Source organism: Mizuhopecten yessoensis, unplaced genomic scaffold, assembly GCF_002113885.1.
Source record: "Mizuhopecten yessoensis strain PY_sf001 unplaced genomic scaffold, ASM211388v2 scaffold3819, whole genome shotgun sequence".
In the NCBI taxonomy this organism is placed as follows: domain Eukaryota; kingdom Metazoa; phylum Mollusca; class Bivalvia; order Pectinida; family Pectinidae; genus Mizuhopecten; species Mizuhopecten yessoensis.
The window spans coordinates 430,494-450,840 of NW_018405235.1; the positions used below are offsets into that span (position 1 = coordinate 430,494).

Genomic DNA, 20,347 nt, shown 5'->3' on the forward strand with positions numbered 1-20,347 from the left:
GAAAACGCTTATTGATGCTGAAGAATAAAACATCCCGTCTTTATTTCAGAGAAAAGGAGACTTATATACATTGTAGCATGTAATATATCACACTAACAAAGTATATCGTTATAATATGTATTACCATATTTAATATGATTCTCAACAACAATATGACGGGTATGAGTTTAGAGTGACCTCCTTCCTTTGAAATAGTCTCCCATCTGATGAAGAACGTCGCTCATTAATTGTGGGGTCGCTAGATGGTGTTCCATGATGTTACCGATGGTGTGGAGCATGTGTCCTGCTTGGACGTCAGTCAATGGGGGCTCTGAAAAATATAAATACACGAACATTGAGCTATAATTATCAAAAACATTGTCACTTTAAAACAGAATCTATCCTATTCATTCTTGTGGATATAACGGGAACCAACTGGTTCCAGATTGAGCGTATCACAAAAGTAGTCAAAGAGAGAATGAGAGCTCAAAGTATATTTAAGATTGTTGAATAAAAAAAATATGGAAAAAGATACAGACCAAAATATTTAAAACTTATACATAACTTACACACATATTTACAATAGGTGATATTTATATATTTCATACATTACCTTGATATAGCGACTTCTTTCCTTTGAAGAAATCGCCTACTTGGTGAAGGAGACTTGCGTCAGCTGTTGGATAAGGGTCATTCTCTCCTCGTAGTACCATGCCTTTGAAACAATTACTGATGTATTGTAAAAATAGTATCTATGGCAGCTTTAGTTAATTTTGGTTATTTGATTTCAAAATATCGTCGCTTTTCCAACATTAAAAGATATATGTAAATGGTTTTAGAAAATTCGCAATTCAGAACTGACCTTCATTGGTCCCGTCACATCGACATTAATTTTGAAACGCCTGGACTTCTACGTCAATTTTGAATGGATAAATGAAAAACCCTCCCACCACTAGCTAGACAGTGATACAATCGACAGCAGATTGTGACTGATTGAGGTTAATATACGTTCAGGTACCGGCTTCTAGGTCTCACACAACTAAATAAGCCAATCAGCCATACGATTGTACTCCCTTCCTAAAAGTTGATCCGGTTCAATACAGTGCCTCTGAGTATTTTTAAATAGGTAATTGTTGACATGTTTTACATTGAATAAAATCTACAGATATTGAACTTTAGACAGATGTATAGTTTTAATAGATTTTAAAATGTGATTGCGGATTGATATGGGGTCAAATGTCAGGGGGTGTTCACGTCCCTCCTCACTGGTTTGGCGTGAAAACTTCCGGTTGTCTAACGCAGACGGCTGTAGCGCGCTTATAGGCCACTAAACGCACCAAAAATGCATTTTGAAGCCTTTGTCCGGAATGTATCTGTGAATCTAGACAGTTGTCACTAGTGTTAAACTTCAATTATTAACGCTATTAGCTCCAAAGCTTAGTAATAACATATAGTAAATTATTTAGTTTTGTGAGTTCTAAACTACTACTGTTCAACTCCTACCGTTGACTTTATGTAGTTCTGAGTCCGGCTGTAACTTTAATGTTGTGAATAAGATAATTCCTCGATAGCAATATTGAAAAGCTGTAGGGTTGGCACCTGTAGTTTCTGTATTTGGCATGTGCTGTTATTTTGAACTTTATATATCTATTCTCAAATATTCAAATAGATTTAAACATCTAACAAGAAGCCCAGAGGGCCTGTATCGCTCGCCTTCACCCAAGGATGCTTAAGACTAAATATGAACATAACCTGTCATTCCTACAGAAGAAGAAGAATTTTAAAGAATTTGGTAAATTACCCCTATTGGGCCAAACCCCTCAGGCTCCAGGGTGTCAGACTGACCATTTATACAAAATTGATTTCCCTTTCCAATAGGACGCTACTGTTCAAATTTGGTCAACATACCTTCATCCCAATAGCAGAAAAGGGATATTAAAGCTATTCCTCTATATCCCTTATTGGGCCCGCCTCTCTGCCCCCAGCGGGGTCAGTCCCACCGTTTATACAATATTGGTTCCCCTTCACCGAATGATGCTTCATACCAAATTTGGACAAAATCCTGTCATTCCTACAGCAGAAGATGGATTTTGATGAATTTGCTATGTTTCCCCTATTGGGCCCCGCCCCTCTGTCCCCAGGGGGCCACACTCACTGCTTATACAAAATTAAGTCCCTTTTGCCCAAGGATGCTCCAGACTATATTGGGATGAAATCCTTTATTCCTTATGGTAGAAGAAGGATTTTAAAGGTTTTACCTCTATTTTCCCTTTTTGGCACCGCCCAAATGCCCCAAGGGGGTCATACACACCGTTAATACAAAATTGAGTCCTCTTGTCCCAAGGATGCTCCAGACTGAATTAGTATAAAATCCCTTAATCCCTACGATAGAAGAAGGATTTTAAAGATTTTACCTCTATTTCTCCTATTTGGCCCTGCCCTTCTACCCCCAATGGTTATTAAATATTTGATCTTGATGATACTGGTATTTCGCTAGAAAAAAATGAAGTAATGGCGTTTAAATTTCTTCGAATATAATAACAACAGCCTGAAAAAGGAGATATTACCGAAACATAACGACAGTCGTAAATCGAACTTAAAATAAACGAAACTAGGGGAAAATATAAACAAAGGAATATGAGTTCTAGAATTACAAGTGTTTCTGCTTCATCGACGACCACCTCCCCCGTTCCCCAAACCCGCACTCTTGTAACAATCTTGATCAAATACAAAGTAATATAAAGTTCTCAATGTGAGAGCCGGGGAGATGTCACGAAACCTCTTGGCATGCTAATGAGCCTAATACAAAGGGTCAGTGTTCACATCGCCCAGTCGGAAAAGAATGTTGACCAAGGTGGAGGTTACAACCTGTCATTGGTCTTCATCAATCTAGTTATCCGTCAGCATTCGATATTTATCATTGGACTAAGATATTCGAAGCAAATGCACAAATAACGCATCAGCTGTGCCATGTAAATATCACGCAGAGATTTTGTGATAAATTAGTGCTGAGATTAATTGTGTAAATAATTGCTTATTCATGAAAAACTATTATCATCTATTATCAAATCTATGTTTCGAATTGTTCATATTTAGTAACTCAAGAGTCACTTTATACAAAAACAAGTTTATATGACATTTAGACTGAATTTGGCTAAATACATGTTACATTATCCTTAATTGTAATTTTCTACCTCAATATCTATACCCTTTGTGACATTTAAGATCAGACTCATGTTGGAAGTTTTATATCCCTAAACACATATACTTATAATTAATATAATTATATAATTAATCAAAACATTGCCCATTGCATTACGCAACAGGATTAGGATTATTATGGAATAGCCATTACCTTGTGGACACTGGCCACAGGTATTGATCCTACAATTACAAAATGTAGTAAGTGACACCTTTCACTCAAAGCTCAGATAATTACATTTATTGTACGTATTTAATTATGATAGGATGTTTTGTAAATCAATTAGGTTCTAGACTCTGTATGGAACACATTGGGAATATTTTAACTTTTATTAAATTTCAAAGTTAAACTTGTATCAACTCGTACGTCGTCATTTTCACTATGCAAAACGTGCAGAAAACCGTATGTTATAAACACTACTGCTGTGGTGTCAGGGATGTGACTAATAAGATGGGAAACCTAATGATTAAACAGTAATTTCAATCACAAGAGCAGCAGAAATATATCACATGGGTATACGATGGTACAAATGTAATCAAACATTTATTCATACTTTCTTTCTTCGAACAACAAACCGTCATTTAAGAGAACTTATGCGTTCCTTCAGTTTGTATTGAGATATGATAGTATTCACATTGCAAATGAGGGAAACTGAGGTGATGGGTATATGGAATCGGACAAGTTCAATATTAGTGAATCGCCAGCTAACACAATTAAAAAACAACATTTGAAAGGACATACATGTACCCCAACCATGTATGACGAAAGCTGAACCATGAATCTAACGAGAACACAAAAGGATCATGATGTTGGAGGGATTATCATACCTTGATGTTGGAGGGATTATCATACATTGGTGTTCGAGGGATTATCATACCTTGATGCAGAGATTTCTTTCCTTTAAAGAAATCGCCTACTTGATGAAGGAGACCAGCGTCCTCTGTTGGGTAAGGGTCATTCTCCCCTCGCAGAGCCATTCCTAAAACGTTATAACGGATGTCGTTCAAAAAAGCAGTTACGAAAGCATCTCATTATTTGGTCATTCGTTTTGAAAAGAAAATGTCAATTTTCCTAAATTGAAAGTTAACTGGTGTTCTGCCTATCAAAATGTGTCACTTTTTCTGTAGACTTTGCAGTCCATGAGTCAAGCTGGATAGAAATATCGGAAACGTGTAGGTTTGGCATCCTAAAGGTTTCCAGTTCGACCTGTGTTGTATATTGTATTTGTTTACATATTACTTTTGTTCAAATATTAAAAACCAAATTCGAACATTTGAAAACAATGCGTCTGTGGATAAGACGTAAAAATCCTTTTATAATCGTAACAATGGTAAACACGTAGTGTATCGTGATGGTATTGGTATCGCGCCAGTATAATCAATGGGAAAAAATGTAGTAATGACGTCGTAATTCTTAAACGAAATATATTGAATATATGACGATAACAGTGACAACCTCCCGCAAAAAGGGGGATATGATTTTTTTTTTATCTAAAATATATATAAACAGGAAGCTGTCACTTTAGAGAACTGATGCGTTTCTTCAGTTTCCATTGAGAATTGATAGTACACCCATTACAAGTGACAGACACAAAGGTAATTGCTATATAGTATCGGTCAAGATCAATATTAGTAAACCGCAAACTAATACAATTAAGGATAGCATTTGAAAGGACATACACCGACCATGTATGACGAAAGATTAACCATCAAGATAATAAAACACTAAACGATATCGAAGTTGGAGGATTATCATACTTTACCTGGATGAAGTGCTTTCTTTCCTTTAAAGAAATCGCCTACTTGGTGAAGTAAACCTGCGTCCGCTGTTGGGTAAGGGTCATTCTCCCCTCTTAGTGCCATTCCTAAAAATAATATATAATTCCATTCAATGAAGAATTAACGACAGCATATCTGTTTTGCGTTATTTGATTAAAAATACGACATTGAAAGGTAAATCGTTTTTCAAAATTTCAAAATCGTGACACTGGTAATAACATATTTAAACTGATGGTGTTTGTGCCTCGCCAGTATACTCTAAGTACCAGACAAACAGTAGTAGTAGTGTTGAAATAACGGTGTAACTACATGCAATATAAGGTCCAGAATGATAATCGCCTTTTGCTTCATCTTAACGTAAAATCCAGGTATTAGCATAATAAAAAGTGTCAGTATTCACATCGTACTAGGAAATAGCAAAGCTCCCACCGAAATCAGAATGTTGACCTGACAACTTGTCCTTGACCTTCATCAATCTATTTTTCTCAAGACACATTTTTAGTTATTTTGACTATCAGCATTCCATATTTACCATGGAGTTCTGATGTTCAGAGGAAGGCTATATAACATTGAATCATCTGGGACATGTAAACAATATTGGTTGTGGAAGCAGGAATGTTACCAGCAAGAAAGCGAAATGTCAGGATAAACAATGAAATCATCACGCGCATCAACTAGTGTATAGTGTTAAGTCGTTCATGTGAACGTAACGTTTGAGTTATGCAACTTATCTAGAAGAATGTGAACGATTACTGAGTACGGCTTCAGATGGATAATAAAATTCATGTTATTTCATACAACATCGATATATCCTAAAATCACATCCTTAGCACGTCTTTATTATCTACCTCATGTGAAACAGAGTCAGTCACGAAAGGGATGTATCCTTTCTACAAGGGTATACTGACAGTCTAATGGAAAGACTTCACACCAAAATCCACAAAGATAACTTAACTCATGTAATATCATCTTTCTTGGAACAAAATGCTGTCACAATATGAATCGATTGCGTTCCTTCGGATTTTTATGAGTTAAAGATAGTGTACAGATCGTAAAAGTCAAACCATTTGATAAAGAATGTTTTCGTGGGAAGGATTGGAAACTTTGACACTTGACTGATTAATTACATTATGAATTGCCTCCTGTCATTTGCAAATGGCAAACACGAAGCAACTGCTCTTTGAAATGTGAAGCAGACTTTCGTCCGGTGGTGGGACAGGGTCTGTCTCATCTTGTAGTGCACTGCCTTTAAAATCATCGCTTATTTAGTATAATAAAGTATTAACGGTGGCTTAAGTAGGTTTCAGACACTCTTGCAAAATCGAAATATATATGGTTTTGTCCCCCCTTCATTTCAAGGTGGTGGTTTTGATACCATTGTGCGCCCCGTCCTGGTGCAGTGTCATCATTCTTGCGACTTCATGTCTTAAAGGATTTTGATGAACTCGATTTCAGTGTTACGTTTGGAATGTCTACAATGAGTTCTTTAGGTTTCCAGGGTCAAGGTCAAAGTCACTGTTGTTTGAATTTATAGAAAAGCACCGACCCACTCAGTGTTATCAGCTTTGCGTTTTCATTTCTGCACTATTTAATTTGTTTGTACATATTTAAATAATACAATAAACCACACATGAGTCAAAGTCAAAGTTACCATGCATAGACAATTGTCAAGTCATACTACAGTATAAATAGCACACCATCAAATGTGGTGCTTAATTAACCACTGAAATAGCTGTGACGTCATCGATTGTATTATAAACATAAGTGCTATGTTAGTTTTTGAATGCTTGTGCATACTAAACATACTTTTAATACATGACTATGACGAAACGTACGAGGTAATAGGTAAAACGGTTCTGAGCTTTTCGATAAAGTTTACTGTTCGATAGAAAAGTAGTTTACATGACCCGACTATATACTTAAAAGACTGAATAGCAAAGATCATGAAAGCGAAGGGTTATCATATATTACCTGGATGCAGTGATTTCTTTCCTTTGAAGAAATCCCCTACTTGGTGAAGGAGACCTGCGTCCTCTGTTGGGATAGGATCATTCTCTCCTCGTAGTGCCCTGCCTTTAAAATAATCACTTAGTTGGTGCAAAAAAGTATCTACCACAGCTTTCGTAGGTTTAGGTAATTTGTCTTCATTGAGTGATTTGTCTTTTAAGACATCGCCTAACTGGTGAATAATGGCGTCGTCGGTGAGAGAAGGGGAGTGTCGGGTTAGCTGAGACGAGCCATATAAAGTTTTGAAATAATCACCGATCTGATGTAAAATGTTGTATAAACCAATGTTAAATGTTTGGTGATATCTGATGGCTTCTGAAAGAATAAACACTTTAAAATTTAATCGTGTTCTTTTTAACATTATGTTTAAAATTCGTATGTCTAATTCCTGCTTAATACGTATCTTTAATTTTGTGAAAATATCAATAATCAGAACATTTCCTTTTCTGTACACAAATATAAAAGCTAACCTTGAAGTTGTGTTAGGTATACATGTATATTTAATCTGAATGTGTTAACAGTACCGACACTGCATTCCTTCGCGAAAACTCACTAAATGTTTATTTTTTAGAAACTGATTCGTCTGCCTTTGCGTTCTTTCTCTTTTTAATGGCTTATTGGTGATTTCTCAATGACTGTGCACGACCTGGGGAGCATTTTAAAACGAACGCATGCCAAATCGACTTTGACAATTCATTCAGGAACGTTATGTTCTATCAATATTTTCTTTTATTTCATTATGCCGGATATCGTATATCTTTTCTCATGTACCATTTTCTTGTTAAGTACAATTTAAATCGAAAGGTTATTTGTATTTGTACCAATTTCACAAAAAACAATATAGAGCAGAGCCTCGTCGTTCCGGACGCAATGTCGCTCAGCTAGAAAATGCTCGATAATGAAACGCTGGAAAAAGTGAAACACTTCTAAAAAGAAAATAAATTCCGTCCCTAATTCTCTGACTGGGTATTGGAACAACCGGAATGGTAGTGACATGGTAGTGGGACAACCGGAATGGTAGTGACATGGTAGGGAGCAGTCGGAATGGTAGTGACAATGTAGGGAGCAGCCGGAATGGTAATGACATGGTAAGCAACCGGAATGGTAGTGACATGGTAGGGAGCAGCGGGAATGGTAGTGACATGGTAAGCAACCGGAATGGAAGTGACATGGTAGTGGGACAACCAGAATGGTAGTGACATGGTAGGGAGCAGCCGGAATTGTGGTGACATGGTAGGGAGCAGCGGGAATGGTAGTGACCTGGGAGGGAGCAGCGGAAATGGTAGTGACATGGTAGGGAGCAGCCGGAATTGTGGTGACATGGTAGGGAGCAGCGGGAATGGTAGTGACCTGGGAGGGAGCAGCGGAAATGGTAGTGACATGGTAGGGAGCAGCCGGAATTGTGGTGACATGGTAGGGAGCAGCGGGAATGGTAGTGACATGGGAGGGAGCAGCGGGAATGGTAGTGACATGGTAAGCAACCGGAAGGGTAGTGATATGGTAGGGAGCAACCGGAATGGTAGTGACATGGTAAGCAACCGGACTGGTAGTGATATGGTAGGGAGCAACCGGAATGGTAGTGACATGGGAAGCAACCGGAATGGTAGTGACATGGTAGTGGGATAACCGGAATGGTAGTGACATGTTAGGGAGCAGCCGGAATGGTAGTGACAAGGTAGGAAGCAACCGGAACGGTAGTGACATGGTAGGGAGCAGCGGGAATGGTAGTGACGTGGTAAGCAACCGGAATGGTAGTGACATGGTAGGGACCAGTCGGAATGGTAGTGACAATGTAGGGAGCAGCCGGAATGGTAATGACATGGTAAGCAACCGGTATGGTAGTGACATGGTAGGGAGCAGCCGGAATTGTAGTGACATGGTAGGGAGCAGCGGGAATGGTAGTGACCTGGGAGGGAGCAGCGGAAATGGTAGTGACATGGTAGGGAGCAGCCGGAATTGTAGTGACATGGTAGGGAGCAGCGGGACTGGTAGTGACATGGTAGGGAGCAGCGGGAATGGTAGTGACCTGGGAGGGAGCAGCGGAAATGGTAGTGACATGGTAAGCAACCGGAATGGTAGTGACATGGTAGTGGGACAACCAGAATGGTAGTGACATGGTAGGGAGCAGCCGGAATGGTAGTGACAATGTAGGGAGCAACCGGAATGGTAGTGACATGGTAGTGGGATAACCGGAATGGTAGTGACATGTTAGGGAGCAGCCGGAATGGTAGTGACAAGGTAGAGAGCAACCGGAATGGTAGTGACATGGTAGGGAGCAGCCGGAATGGTAGTGACATGGTAGGGAGCAGCCGGAATGGTAGTGACAAGGTAGGAAGCAACCGGAACGGTAGTGACATGGTAGGGAGCAGCGGGAATGGTAGTGATATGGTAGGGAGCAGCGGGAATGGTAGTGACATGGTAGTGGGACAACCGGAATGGTAGTGACATGGTAGGGAGCAGTCGGAATGGTAGTGACATGCTAGGGAGCAACCGGAATGGTAGTGACTTGGTAGGGAGCAGCCGGAATTGTAGTGACATGGTAGGGAACAACCGGAATGGCAGTGACATGGTAGGGAGCAACCGGAATGGTAGTGACATGGTAAGCAATCGGAATGGTAGTGACATGGTAGGGAGCAACCGGAATGGTAGTGACATGGTAGGGAGCAGCGGGAATGGTAGTGACATGGTAGGGAGCAGCCGGAATGGTAATGACATGGGGGGGAGCAACCGGAATGGTAGTGGCAAGGGAGGGAGCAGCCGGAATGGTAATGACATGGTAAGCAACCGGAAAGGTAGTGACATGGTAGAGAGCAGTCGGAATGGTAGTGACATGGTAGGGAGCAGCCGGAATGGTAATGACATGGTGGGGAGCAACCGGAATGGTAGTGGCAAGGTAGGGAGCAGCCGGAATGGTAATGACATGGTAAGCAACCGGAATGGTAGTGACATGGTAGAGAGCAGTCGGAATGGTAGTGACATGGTAGGGAGGAGTCGGAATGGTAATGACATGGTAAGCAACCGGAATGGTAGTGACATAGTAGTGGGACAACCGGAATGGTAGTGACATGGTAGTGAGCAACCGGAATGGTAGTGACAAGGTAGGGAGCAGCCGGAATGGTAATTATTGCGTAAGGGGGCAACTGGAATGGTAAAGACTGAGTTAGGGGGCAACTTGAACATAAATTACTGAGTTAGGGGGCAACTGGAATGGTAATGACTGGGTAAGGGGGCAACTGGAATGGTAATGACTGGGTAAGGAAGCAACTGGAATAGTAATGACATGGTAGGAAGCAGTCGGAATGTTAGTGACATGGTAAGGAGCAGCCGGAATGGTAGTGACATGGTTAGGAACCGGAATGGTAGTAACATGGTAGGGAGCAGTCGGAATGGAAGTGATATGGTAGGGAGCAACCAGAATGGTAGTGACATGGTAGGGAGCAGCCGGAATGGTAGTGACATGGTAAGCAACCGGAATGGTAGTGACATGGTAGGGAGCAGCCGGAATGGTAATGACATGGTTGGGAGCAGCCGGAATGGTAATGACATGGTAGGAAGCAACCGGAATGGTAGATGACTGAGTAAGGGGACAACTGGAATGGTAATGACTGTGTAAGGGGGCCGCTGGTATGGTAATGACTGGGTAAGTGGGCAACTGGAATGGTAATGACTGAGTTAGGGGGCAACTTGAATGTTAATTACTGAGTTAGGGGGCAACTGGAATGGTAATGACTGGGTAAGGGGGCAACTGTTATGGTAATTACTTGGTAAGGGGGCAACTGGAATGGTAATGACTGGGTAAGGGGGCAACTGGAATGGTAGATGACTGGGTAAAGGGGCAACTAAAATGGTAATGACTGGGTAAGGGGGCAACTGGAATGGTAATGACTGGGTAAAGGGGCAACTGGAATGGTAATGACTGGGTAGGGGGGCAACTGGAATGGTAGATGACTGGGTAAAGGGGCAACTGAAATGGTAATGACTGGGTAAGGGGGCAACTGGAATGGTAGATGACTGGGTAAGGGGGCAGCTGTAATGGTAATGACGTGGTAAAGGGGCAACTGGAATGTAATAACTGGGTAAGGGGGGAACTGGAATGGTATCAACTTGGTAGTTGTACAACTGGAAAGGTGGTGACTGGATAGAGGGACTACTGAAATGAAAGTGCCTGAGAAGTGTGAAACACGGATTAGAAGTGGCTGGCAGGGGAACAACCGGAAAAGTAGTGACACAGTAATAAGGCAAACCGGAATGGTGATTGTTGGTTTAACGAGAATCGTTTTCTGAACCTCGGGATTCGCCAGTACGAGTTGTGCTGATTAGACCATTCACGTTATTGATAACCTTTTGCACACAAGTGCTATCTTTAGAATGCAGGTGAATACTAACCATTGTCTCTTGGCATGGCCATGACGACCGCACACAGGGTCATAAGTAAGACTGACCTCAGCATGCCGATAAGTTCAATGTTCGATAGGATATTAGTGTACACACCGTGTAAGGTACCTGGAAGGGCAATGGCACAAAGTCAACAATAAAATATAACAATCAACCTTCTCTAACATCTATCTGTAGACGGTCCACTATGTTAGTTATGTAAGTAAATAAGGATTACATACACAATTTCTATAAAATAGTGATGATTAAATACATATCTGTGACATACAGAGTAAATACATGTGCATGCGTATACACGATTATATATTAAGAACGTATCCTAAATGTTTACCGTCGATTTAATTAATGTTTTATACACAGGGACTTATTTCACGTTGTATATACATCATATGTTTATATACTGTATACAGGGTTATTCTACATTGTAGGTTTATATACTGCATACAGGGTTATTCTACATTGTAGGTTTATATACGGCATACAGGGTTATTCTATATTGTAGCTTTTTATACTGCATACAAGGTTATTCTACATTGTAGGTTTATATACGGCATACAGGGTTACTTTACATTGTAAATGTATTGTAGGTTTATATAATTCATATAGGGTTATTTTACTCTGTACATACATTGTAGGTTTATATAATTCATATAGGGTTATTTTACACTGTACATACATTGTAGGTTTATATAACTCATATAGGGTTATTTTACACTGTACATACATTGTAAGTTTATAAAATTCATATAGGGTTATTTTACACTGTACATACATTATAGGTTTATATAATTCATATAGGGTTATTTAACACTGTACATACATTGTAGGTTTATATAACTCATATAGGGTTATTTTACACTGTACATACATTATAGGTTTATATAATTCATATAGGGTTATTTAACACTGTACATACATTGTAGGTTTATATAACTCATATAGGGTTATTTTACACTGTACATACATTGTAGGTTTACATAATTCATATAGGGTTATTTTACACTGTACATACATTGTAGGTTTATATAACTCATATAGGGTTATTTTACACTGTACATACATTATAGGTTTATATAATTCATATAGGGTTATTTTACACTGTACATACATTGTAGGTTTATATAACTCATATAGGGTTATTTTACACTGTACATACATTGTAGGTTTATATAACTCATATAGGGTTATTTTACACTGTACATACATTATAGGTTTATATAATTCATATAGGGTTATTATATACGGCATACAGGGTTATTCTATATTGTAGCTTTTTATACTGCATACAAGGTTATTCTACATTGTAGGTTTATATACGGCATACAGGGTTACTTTACATTGTAAATGTATTGTAGGTTTATAAAATTCATATAGGGTTATTTTACACTGTACATACATTGTAGGTTTATATAACTCATATAGGGTTATTTTACACTGTACATACATTATAGGTTTATATAATTCATATAGGGTTATTTAACACTGTACATACATTGTAGGTTTATATAACTCATATAGGGTTATTTTACACTGTACATACATTGTAAGTTTATAAAATTCATATAGGGTTATTTTACACTGTACATACATTGTAGGTTTATATAACTCATATAGGGTTATTTTACACTGTACATACATTGTAATTTTATATAATTCATATAGGGTTATTTTACACGGTACATACATTGTAAGTTTATATAATTCATATAGGGTTATTTTACACGGTACATACATTGTAATTTTATATAATTCATATAGGGTTATTTTACACTGTACATACCTTGTAAGTTTATATAATTCATATAGGGTTATTTTACACGGTACATACATTGTAATTTTATATAATTCATATAGGGTTATTTTACACGGTACATACATTGAAAGTTTATATAATTCATATAGGGTTATTTTACACTGTACATACATTATAGGTTTATATAATTCATATAGGGTTATTTTACACGGTACATACATTGTAATTTTATATAATTCATATAGGGTTATTTTACACTGTACATACCTTGTAAGTTTATATAATTCATATAGGGTTATTTTACACTGTACGTCTATTGTAGGTTTATATAATTCATATAGGGTAATTCCACATTATTTATAGGTTCTATAACGTTTATCATATACATATTAAAATCTGTTTACGAATCAATACTCGTGTATTAAATAGTTCTGTATTGTATTGCACAGGTAGACAGATCCTTGTTACTTAACATTAATACGGTGTAAAAAACTTTACAAAGGACTGATATTTTAATACTTATAAAGTATCATTTATATAAATGAAAATCGCTAGAACCGACATTTTACCACAACGAAATCACGTTCTGTCTCACATGTACATGTAAGATGGTAAACTATCAATGACGTCATAAACAGCTGAAACCTAACACGGTGCGTTTTCAATGATATCAATAAAATGGACTTTAGTAGCTGCGAGTTAGAGCATTTCTCATTTAAATGGATTGGAAAAGGGTACTCGTTTTACAATTTATATCCTAGAAATAAATTGTCAGTCTCTCCAAATAATACGGTTTAATTGCCCGTCATATTAAACACCCAATCCATCCCCAACGTTTTTCTTATTACCTGTATAAAAAATACCGAAATAGTGAAAAGCAAACGATTGTTAATTCAGGTAAGTAACATTTTTTGAAATATTTATTTATCTTAACAACTGTAATATATGTTGCGGTGATTGTAAATATCTAAAAGAATTACTTTTTTCACTAACGTTACATTTATCTAAATATATAAAGAATAACTTTGATAGGCCATGTCACTGTTATACCTTAATAATTGAAAAAACTATCCGGAAACATAATGCTTGGAGTAAAGTAACTTACAAATTCACGTAAAACTACAATTAAAAATGACATTGATTATTCTGTTTTGTCTGAAGGAAATTCAAAAATTCAAAAACCCGAATTATATCCAAACACAAAACACACACATGAATCACAAAATTAACACCCTTGAAAATAAACATATTATAAAGGTCATCATTTCTACATTTTACTCGTTTATATTATTGATTTTTTTTCATAGTGCCACTATCATTCGATCGCCTTAATCGCATGCTTAACCATGTGAGGAATATCAGTTGATTTTATTTCATTTAGATTTCTTTTTCTCCTCCCCTTTCCTTCAGAAAATGACCACAAGATGACACTATATAATGGTTCCTAAAAGAAATAACCTTTATCTCCTAAAACAAATTGTCCGCAAAAGTTCGACCCGTTTGCTGTTTTTCAATCGTGCGCTTCTGCATTCAGTGTGATAGTGGCTATCCAGATTAACTCCTTGTCCATGTATAGAATTTGGTGACGTCATTGTGGTGTTTTGGTATGTTAGCGTGTTAAACTGTCTTGGAAATGTCGCATTACATTCATACCACCATGGTAATTGTTTTTAGGGCCTGTTTTTCATTTCAAATATATATTATTGATTAAACAAAAGGATTGAGCAACAGGCTTTGCCTATATACGCTCTCTGGGGACTGGGACTTCATTTTCACTGTAATGTCATCACTGTAACGGTGGTAGCGATCGGGGTTTGTTGTTTCTAAATTCATGCGAAATATCGTGACTGTTTCAATATCGTGGCGTTGTCCTGTTACTGAGAGTCTATTTCTATATATAAATAATACTAAAAATGTTAACCACAGAATTGAAATGAATTATGGAAATTTCTATGCAGGTTGGGGTACCAAAAACTACATACATGGTCTAAATCACATATGTAATTGCTAATACTTAGTTTAAATCAATAAAGGATACTTACCTGTCAGTTACAGGAAACACAATGTCGATTATTGGGATTGTAGAACATGTATTCCTTAGTCTTATCATGGCCTTATCAAGAACCCTTCAAGTAATGCAACTAGGTCATATACGACGGTCAGTGCAGTCATACACATATACGACGGGTCAGTGCTGTCATACACATATACGACGGATCAGTGTTGTCATACACATATAAGACGGGTCAGTGCTGCCATACACATATACGACGGATCAGTGCCGACATACACATATACGACGGATCAGTGTTGCCATACACATATACGACGGGTCAGTGGTGTCATACACATATACGACGGGTCTGTGCTGTCATACACATATACGACGGGTCAGGGCTGACATACACATTTACGACGGATCAGTTCTGTCATTCACATATACGACGGGTCAGTGTTGTCATCCACATATCCGACGGATCAGTGCTGACATACCCATATACGACGGGTCAGTGCTGTCATACACATATACGACGGGTCAGTGCTGCCATACACATATACGACGGGTCAGTGCTGACATACACATTTACGACGGATCAGTGCTGTCATACACATATACGACGGGTCAGTGTTGTCATACACATATACGACTGGTCAGTGTTGTCATACACATATACGACGGGTTAGTGTTGTCATACACATATACGACAGGTCAGTGTTGTCATACACATATACGACGGGTCAGTGTTGTCATACACATATAAGACGGGTCAGTGCTGTCATACACATATACGACGGGTCAGTGCTGTCATATGACAGGTCAGTGTTGTCATACGACGGGTCATTGCTGTCATACACATATACGACGGGTCAGTGCTGTCATACACATATACGACGGGTCAGTGCTGCCATACACATATACGACGGGTCAGTGCTGACATACACATTTACGACGGATCAGTGCTGTCATACACATATACGACGGATCAGTGCTGCCCTACACATATACGACGGGTCAGTGCTGCCATACACATATACGACGGGTCAGGGCTGACATACACATTTACGACGGATCAGTGCTGTCATACACATATACGACGGATCAGTGCTGACATACACATATACGACGGGTCAGTGCTGACATACACATTTACGACGGATCAGTGCTGTCATACACATATACGACGGGGCAGTGCTGTCATACACATATACGACGGGTCAGTGCTGCCATACACATATACGGCGGGTCAGTGCTGACATACACATATACGACGGATCAGTGCTGACATACACATATACGACGGGTCATTGCTGTCATACACATATACGCCGGGTCAGTGCTGTCATACACATATACGACGGGACAGAGGTGTCATACGACGGGTCAGTGCTGTCATACACATATACGACGGGTCAGTGGTGTCATACGACGGGTCAGTGCTGTCATACACATATAAATAGTCTATGGAGTCTCGCCTCTCAATAATGTTTTTTATAAACTGCCATCAAAACCATAACATACTAAAATGGCTAAAATTCACTCTAACAGAGCTTTTAGAGACTTTTCTAAAACATTATATAAATAGTGATACGAATATGAGAGACAGACTCCATTTAAAAAAATATGCATTAGTGATACAATGACCATGACACCATAGCTAAAACCAATATACTATCCATTGGTCATACTAAAGATTAGATGAAAAATTTGCCCTTACATCCTCAATTATTTGATCAAAATCGCGTGGAGGTCGGTATATTGTGATATTTATTCGGTGTTACTATTTTCAGCATCATCAGGTTAATATTCATTTTATGACGTCATTTCAATTGTATCGTCGCAATGCAATACATTTCGCTGTACAGTTTTCATACGTTCTATCTTTTTTTGATAATTAAAACATTAATTAGCCTTCAACAGAGCAATTAAAGACTTTTATTTTGGTAAATGTGTGGTTATATGTACCCTAGAAAATGAAATTGACATCGAATTTGTATCGGTTCTTATCACTTTTTCCGGTTCATAAAACCACATGTTCACCTCGACAAAAGTCCATAACGGATAAATATTCTACAGTGTAATTGGCTAATCCTTGGTCTCAGGCTCGCTAATATATAGCATATCGACCAAATGTTTCTATTTTTGTCTTACACGTGACAATATCGACATCATTGTTCTAACTTTAGATCCGAATATTTCGTTCTAAAATCCACCATTTGATTCTCACAATTTGGATATCCAATAGCTCTTGTTATCTGAAGACTGATATGTAATATAAACATAAGTGACTTTTGTCGAGGTCGATACGTTGTGATATGAATCTGATATATTATACAACAACATTTGATATAGCGCCCTATCTAGCTAACATAAGACACTCTAAAGCGCTTTACAGTACATAGATATACAATTTTATACAGTCAATACAATTAGCATACATATTAATCAATACAATATTGAGGAATATAGTAATACATGTATAGATCGAGGACGCATTTATAATTAATAAATATCAATTATGCACTAAAATTAATTATTTTGTTACATTTTCATTTTGCGCTAAAAAGAATACATTATATATCATATTATCATTTATAATGGTAATAATCAAATGATTGAATCAATCAAATGTGCACGCCGTTTTTCTGTCGAGATGACGAAAGACATGAAGACATAAATACAAGGTAAAAAGCAGAGCTAGACTGAACAGTCGAACCAACCGCTTCGACATAAAAGTCATCAGCGTTTTGAACAATTAGGTCAAAAGAGAGGTCAATCAACAGAGAGGTCAATAGAGAAACAAGAAACCAATTGCAAGACTCTATTGTTTTTATTAGGAATAAATGCTTGCCTAGTTTTGCTTGATACACAAACAATGTGCGTATTTAGCGTGTCGCAATTCATATGATTAAATTTGTTTTAAGACCAACTCAATTCATTATCCCATGGAATCGACCAAAGCAAGACTCAATCCTTAACTCAAGGTCCTTCCTTTTCTTAATACGGTGAACATATTTGTACAAATGTTTTTTCTGTAAACCAAAATGAAAGGTTAAAGATTAAAACAATAGAAATAACTTATAAAATACAGGGTTTAGTTGTTGTTTCCTTTTCTTAGTTCTTTATATGATAACATCAACCTGTTTACATGTTTATGTGTGTGTTTTAATGTTTATGTCTATGCTTGTACCGTCGTTTGTTATTGTGTTGGAGAGGGATTGAATAGCATACGCCTGTTGCCCAATCCATTTGTCTTTTGACAATAAAATTATTTGACATTGAAATTAAATAAGTTATAAGCAAGTGCATTTTGAAGACCACAGGCTTCACGAAGTGAACATTGTACATGCATGTATAGTGTACATTGATATCCCTTGCGAATTAATGTATTATTTGTGTGAACAGCGTTTGAACAAGCAGGACCTAGTCCAGTTTCAGCCAAATGAACCAGAATCACACAATGTCCCGTCAGTTAAACCCTCTAATCGATCAGAGCTCAGAGCATATACCAATATTTAACGTAAGACAATATGTGAGGAAATAACACAACGTTTCTATTAACAAGAAAGAGCAGCGGTTCAAGAACCGACCCCTGAGAAACACCATCACATATGTCAACTCAACAGTTGAAAAAATACATGGATATCTCTAAAATGTTGGCTAAAATGGCGCCGTGGATCTCGCAGGGTACTGCGGTTTCCCCCAACAGTAAGTTCCCCCGCTAGATATAACATCCGAACTAACAAGAGGGATTGATATAAGTTCAAGTAACTTGTTTCATAATTGTTGTAAAATAAATAAAGTGTATATTAATGTTTTTTAAATGTTGGCAAACAATGTTGTAATTATCTTATTTTTATAAATAGCAATTAATATCGCTGGAGGAGTGAGTGGAGTGTCGTGGTAACGACTGTAAATCTGGTTAGTTTTATGTTCTGGTGGCTATGTCTCTCCATATCTTCTTAAAACATCCGGACATGTAGTTTGACAAACCACATATGTGTGTCTGCATTTTGTTGATTGTAGCCCCGTGTTAGTAGGTGGCTCTCCTACATGCCACGACCTTGATATATACATGTCATTTCAAAGGCATCCTGTTTGGTGTTATAACAAATTGACATATGGACGCTATGAAGATATGAGAGAAATTCAAAGACAAAACGTTTTTTAGAAATATGCAATAGGCCAGTGAAAAATGAAGAATTTGAATGAAGATGCAACACAACTGTGTTTAATTGTAAAAACTGTAAAATAATTAAGGCACTTTTGGAAAACATTGCATAACATTCAAGAAATGCAAATACAACCGAGTCACAATCAATATAAATTCCATCTGAAAATTCTTTATTTAAATATTCTAATTTGAATAATTCAATTTGTTTTGTCATTATATCAGTGAACGCTACACGATAAGTGACATATATTTTCCAACATGTAATCATTAGTCACGTGTTTGGTTTTCACACAAAGATACAAACATAATGAAGTATAAATCATATAAATAAACTAGGGCTTTGAATCCTGTAATGACTGTTTTTTTTTTTTTTAATGGTTTTATTTTTCCAAGATTTTCATTACATATACATAAATAGGACATTCACGCATTCTCACATATACACACACGGACATGGATTTAGCATTATCACAATCAATTTCATTGTCATCATGTAATGACTTATTTATAACTACATAGAACTCTCTCTTCATCTCGCTAAGACAGAGAGTATCCTCTTATTGTCCAAACATTGCATTTTTTTCCAATGATTCATTTTATGTTGGAACATCCGAAAGAGAAAAATATTTAATCGTTACGGAGTTAGAAAATTTAAATATGCTTAATGTAAGCTACATAATTTGTCAAATGAGACTGATCAGTGTCTTCAAAATTGTTCAAGTAATGTTTATATGAAAGAAGGATTTTTAAAGAAAAAAACCAGCCAAGATGTCAAGTCAATTTTATTTTTATATACACAACATTTTGCGAGTAGAAACTACTTTTCTCTCATATAACGCAACGAAAACCGGAACGAACAATATTTGCAACAATTCAATTCCCTTTAGACAAAATGATGTTCAAATTCAAATCTGAACAAAAAAACACCCTGATTTTGTAGTCAATAGTGTACAATTTATTTAAGAGTCATACAATCTCAAGTTTATTTATCATTGACAGTGTGTATTAGTTTCTGTTTATTGTCTCTGGAGGCTGAGGTAAGCAAAATGGAGTGTCCCAT

The 20,347-nt window shown here is 37.4% G+C and overlaps 1 protein-coding gene across 2 annotated transcripts; it reads right to left on the reverse strand.

The window, feature by feature from the left end:
• Nucleotides 1-15,260, reverse strand: LOC110448051. Of its 2 annotated transcripts, XM_021494084.1 has the most exons (8): nucleotides 15,157-15,260; nucleotides 11,353-11,469; nucleotides 6,931-7,032; nucleotides 4,944-5,045; nucleotides 4,059-4,160; nucleotides 3,335-3,363; nucleotides 593-694; nucleotides 218-310 (listed from the first exon to the last, which is right to left on the reverse strand). In XM_021494084.1, exons 2-7 carry the CDS (start codon nucleotides 11,414-11,416, stop codon nucleotides 629-631), a joined length of 465 nt encoding a protein of 154 aa, XP_021349759.1. In that variant the 5' UTR covers nucleotides 11,417-11,469; nucleotides 15,157-15,260; the 3' UTR covers nucleotides 218-310; nucleotides 593-628. The 2 variants fall into 2 exon arrangements, with proteins under 2 accessions (XP_021349758.1, XP_021349759.1); XM_021494083.1 differs by lacking the exon at nucleotides 3,335-3,363 and having other exon boundaries at nucleotides 1-310; nucleotides 15,157-15,259.
• Between the last annotated feature and the right edge of the window lie 5,087 nt (nucleotides 15,261-20,347).

Coding starts and splice junctions, on each gene's coding strand:
- LOC110448051 (XM_021494083.1), bottom strand. CDS start 11,416: ATGCTGAGGTCAGTCTTACTTATGACCCTGTGTGCGGTCGTCATGGCC. Junction 695..4,058: donor AAAGAAATCTCTGCATCAAG/GTATGATAATCC, acceptor ATTGTTTCAAAG/GCATGGTACTACGAGGAGAG. Junction 311..592: donor AAAGAAGTCGCTATATCAAG/GTAATGTATGAA, acceptor TATATTTTTCAG/AGCCCCCATTGACTGACGTC.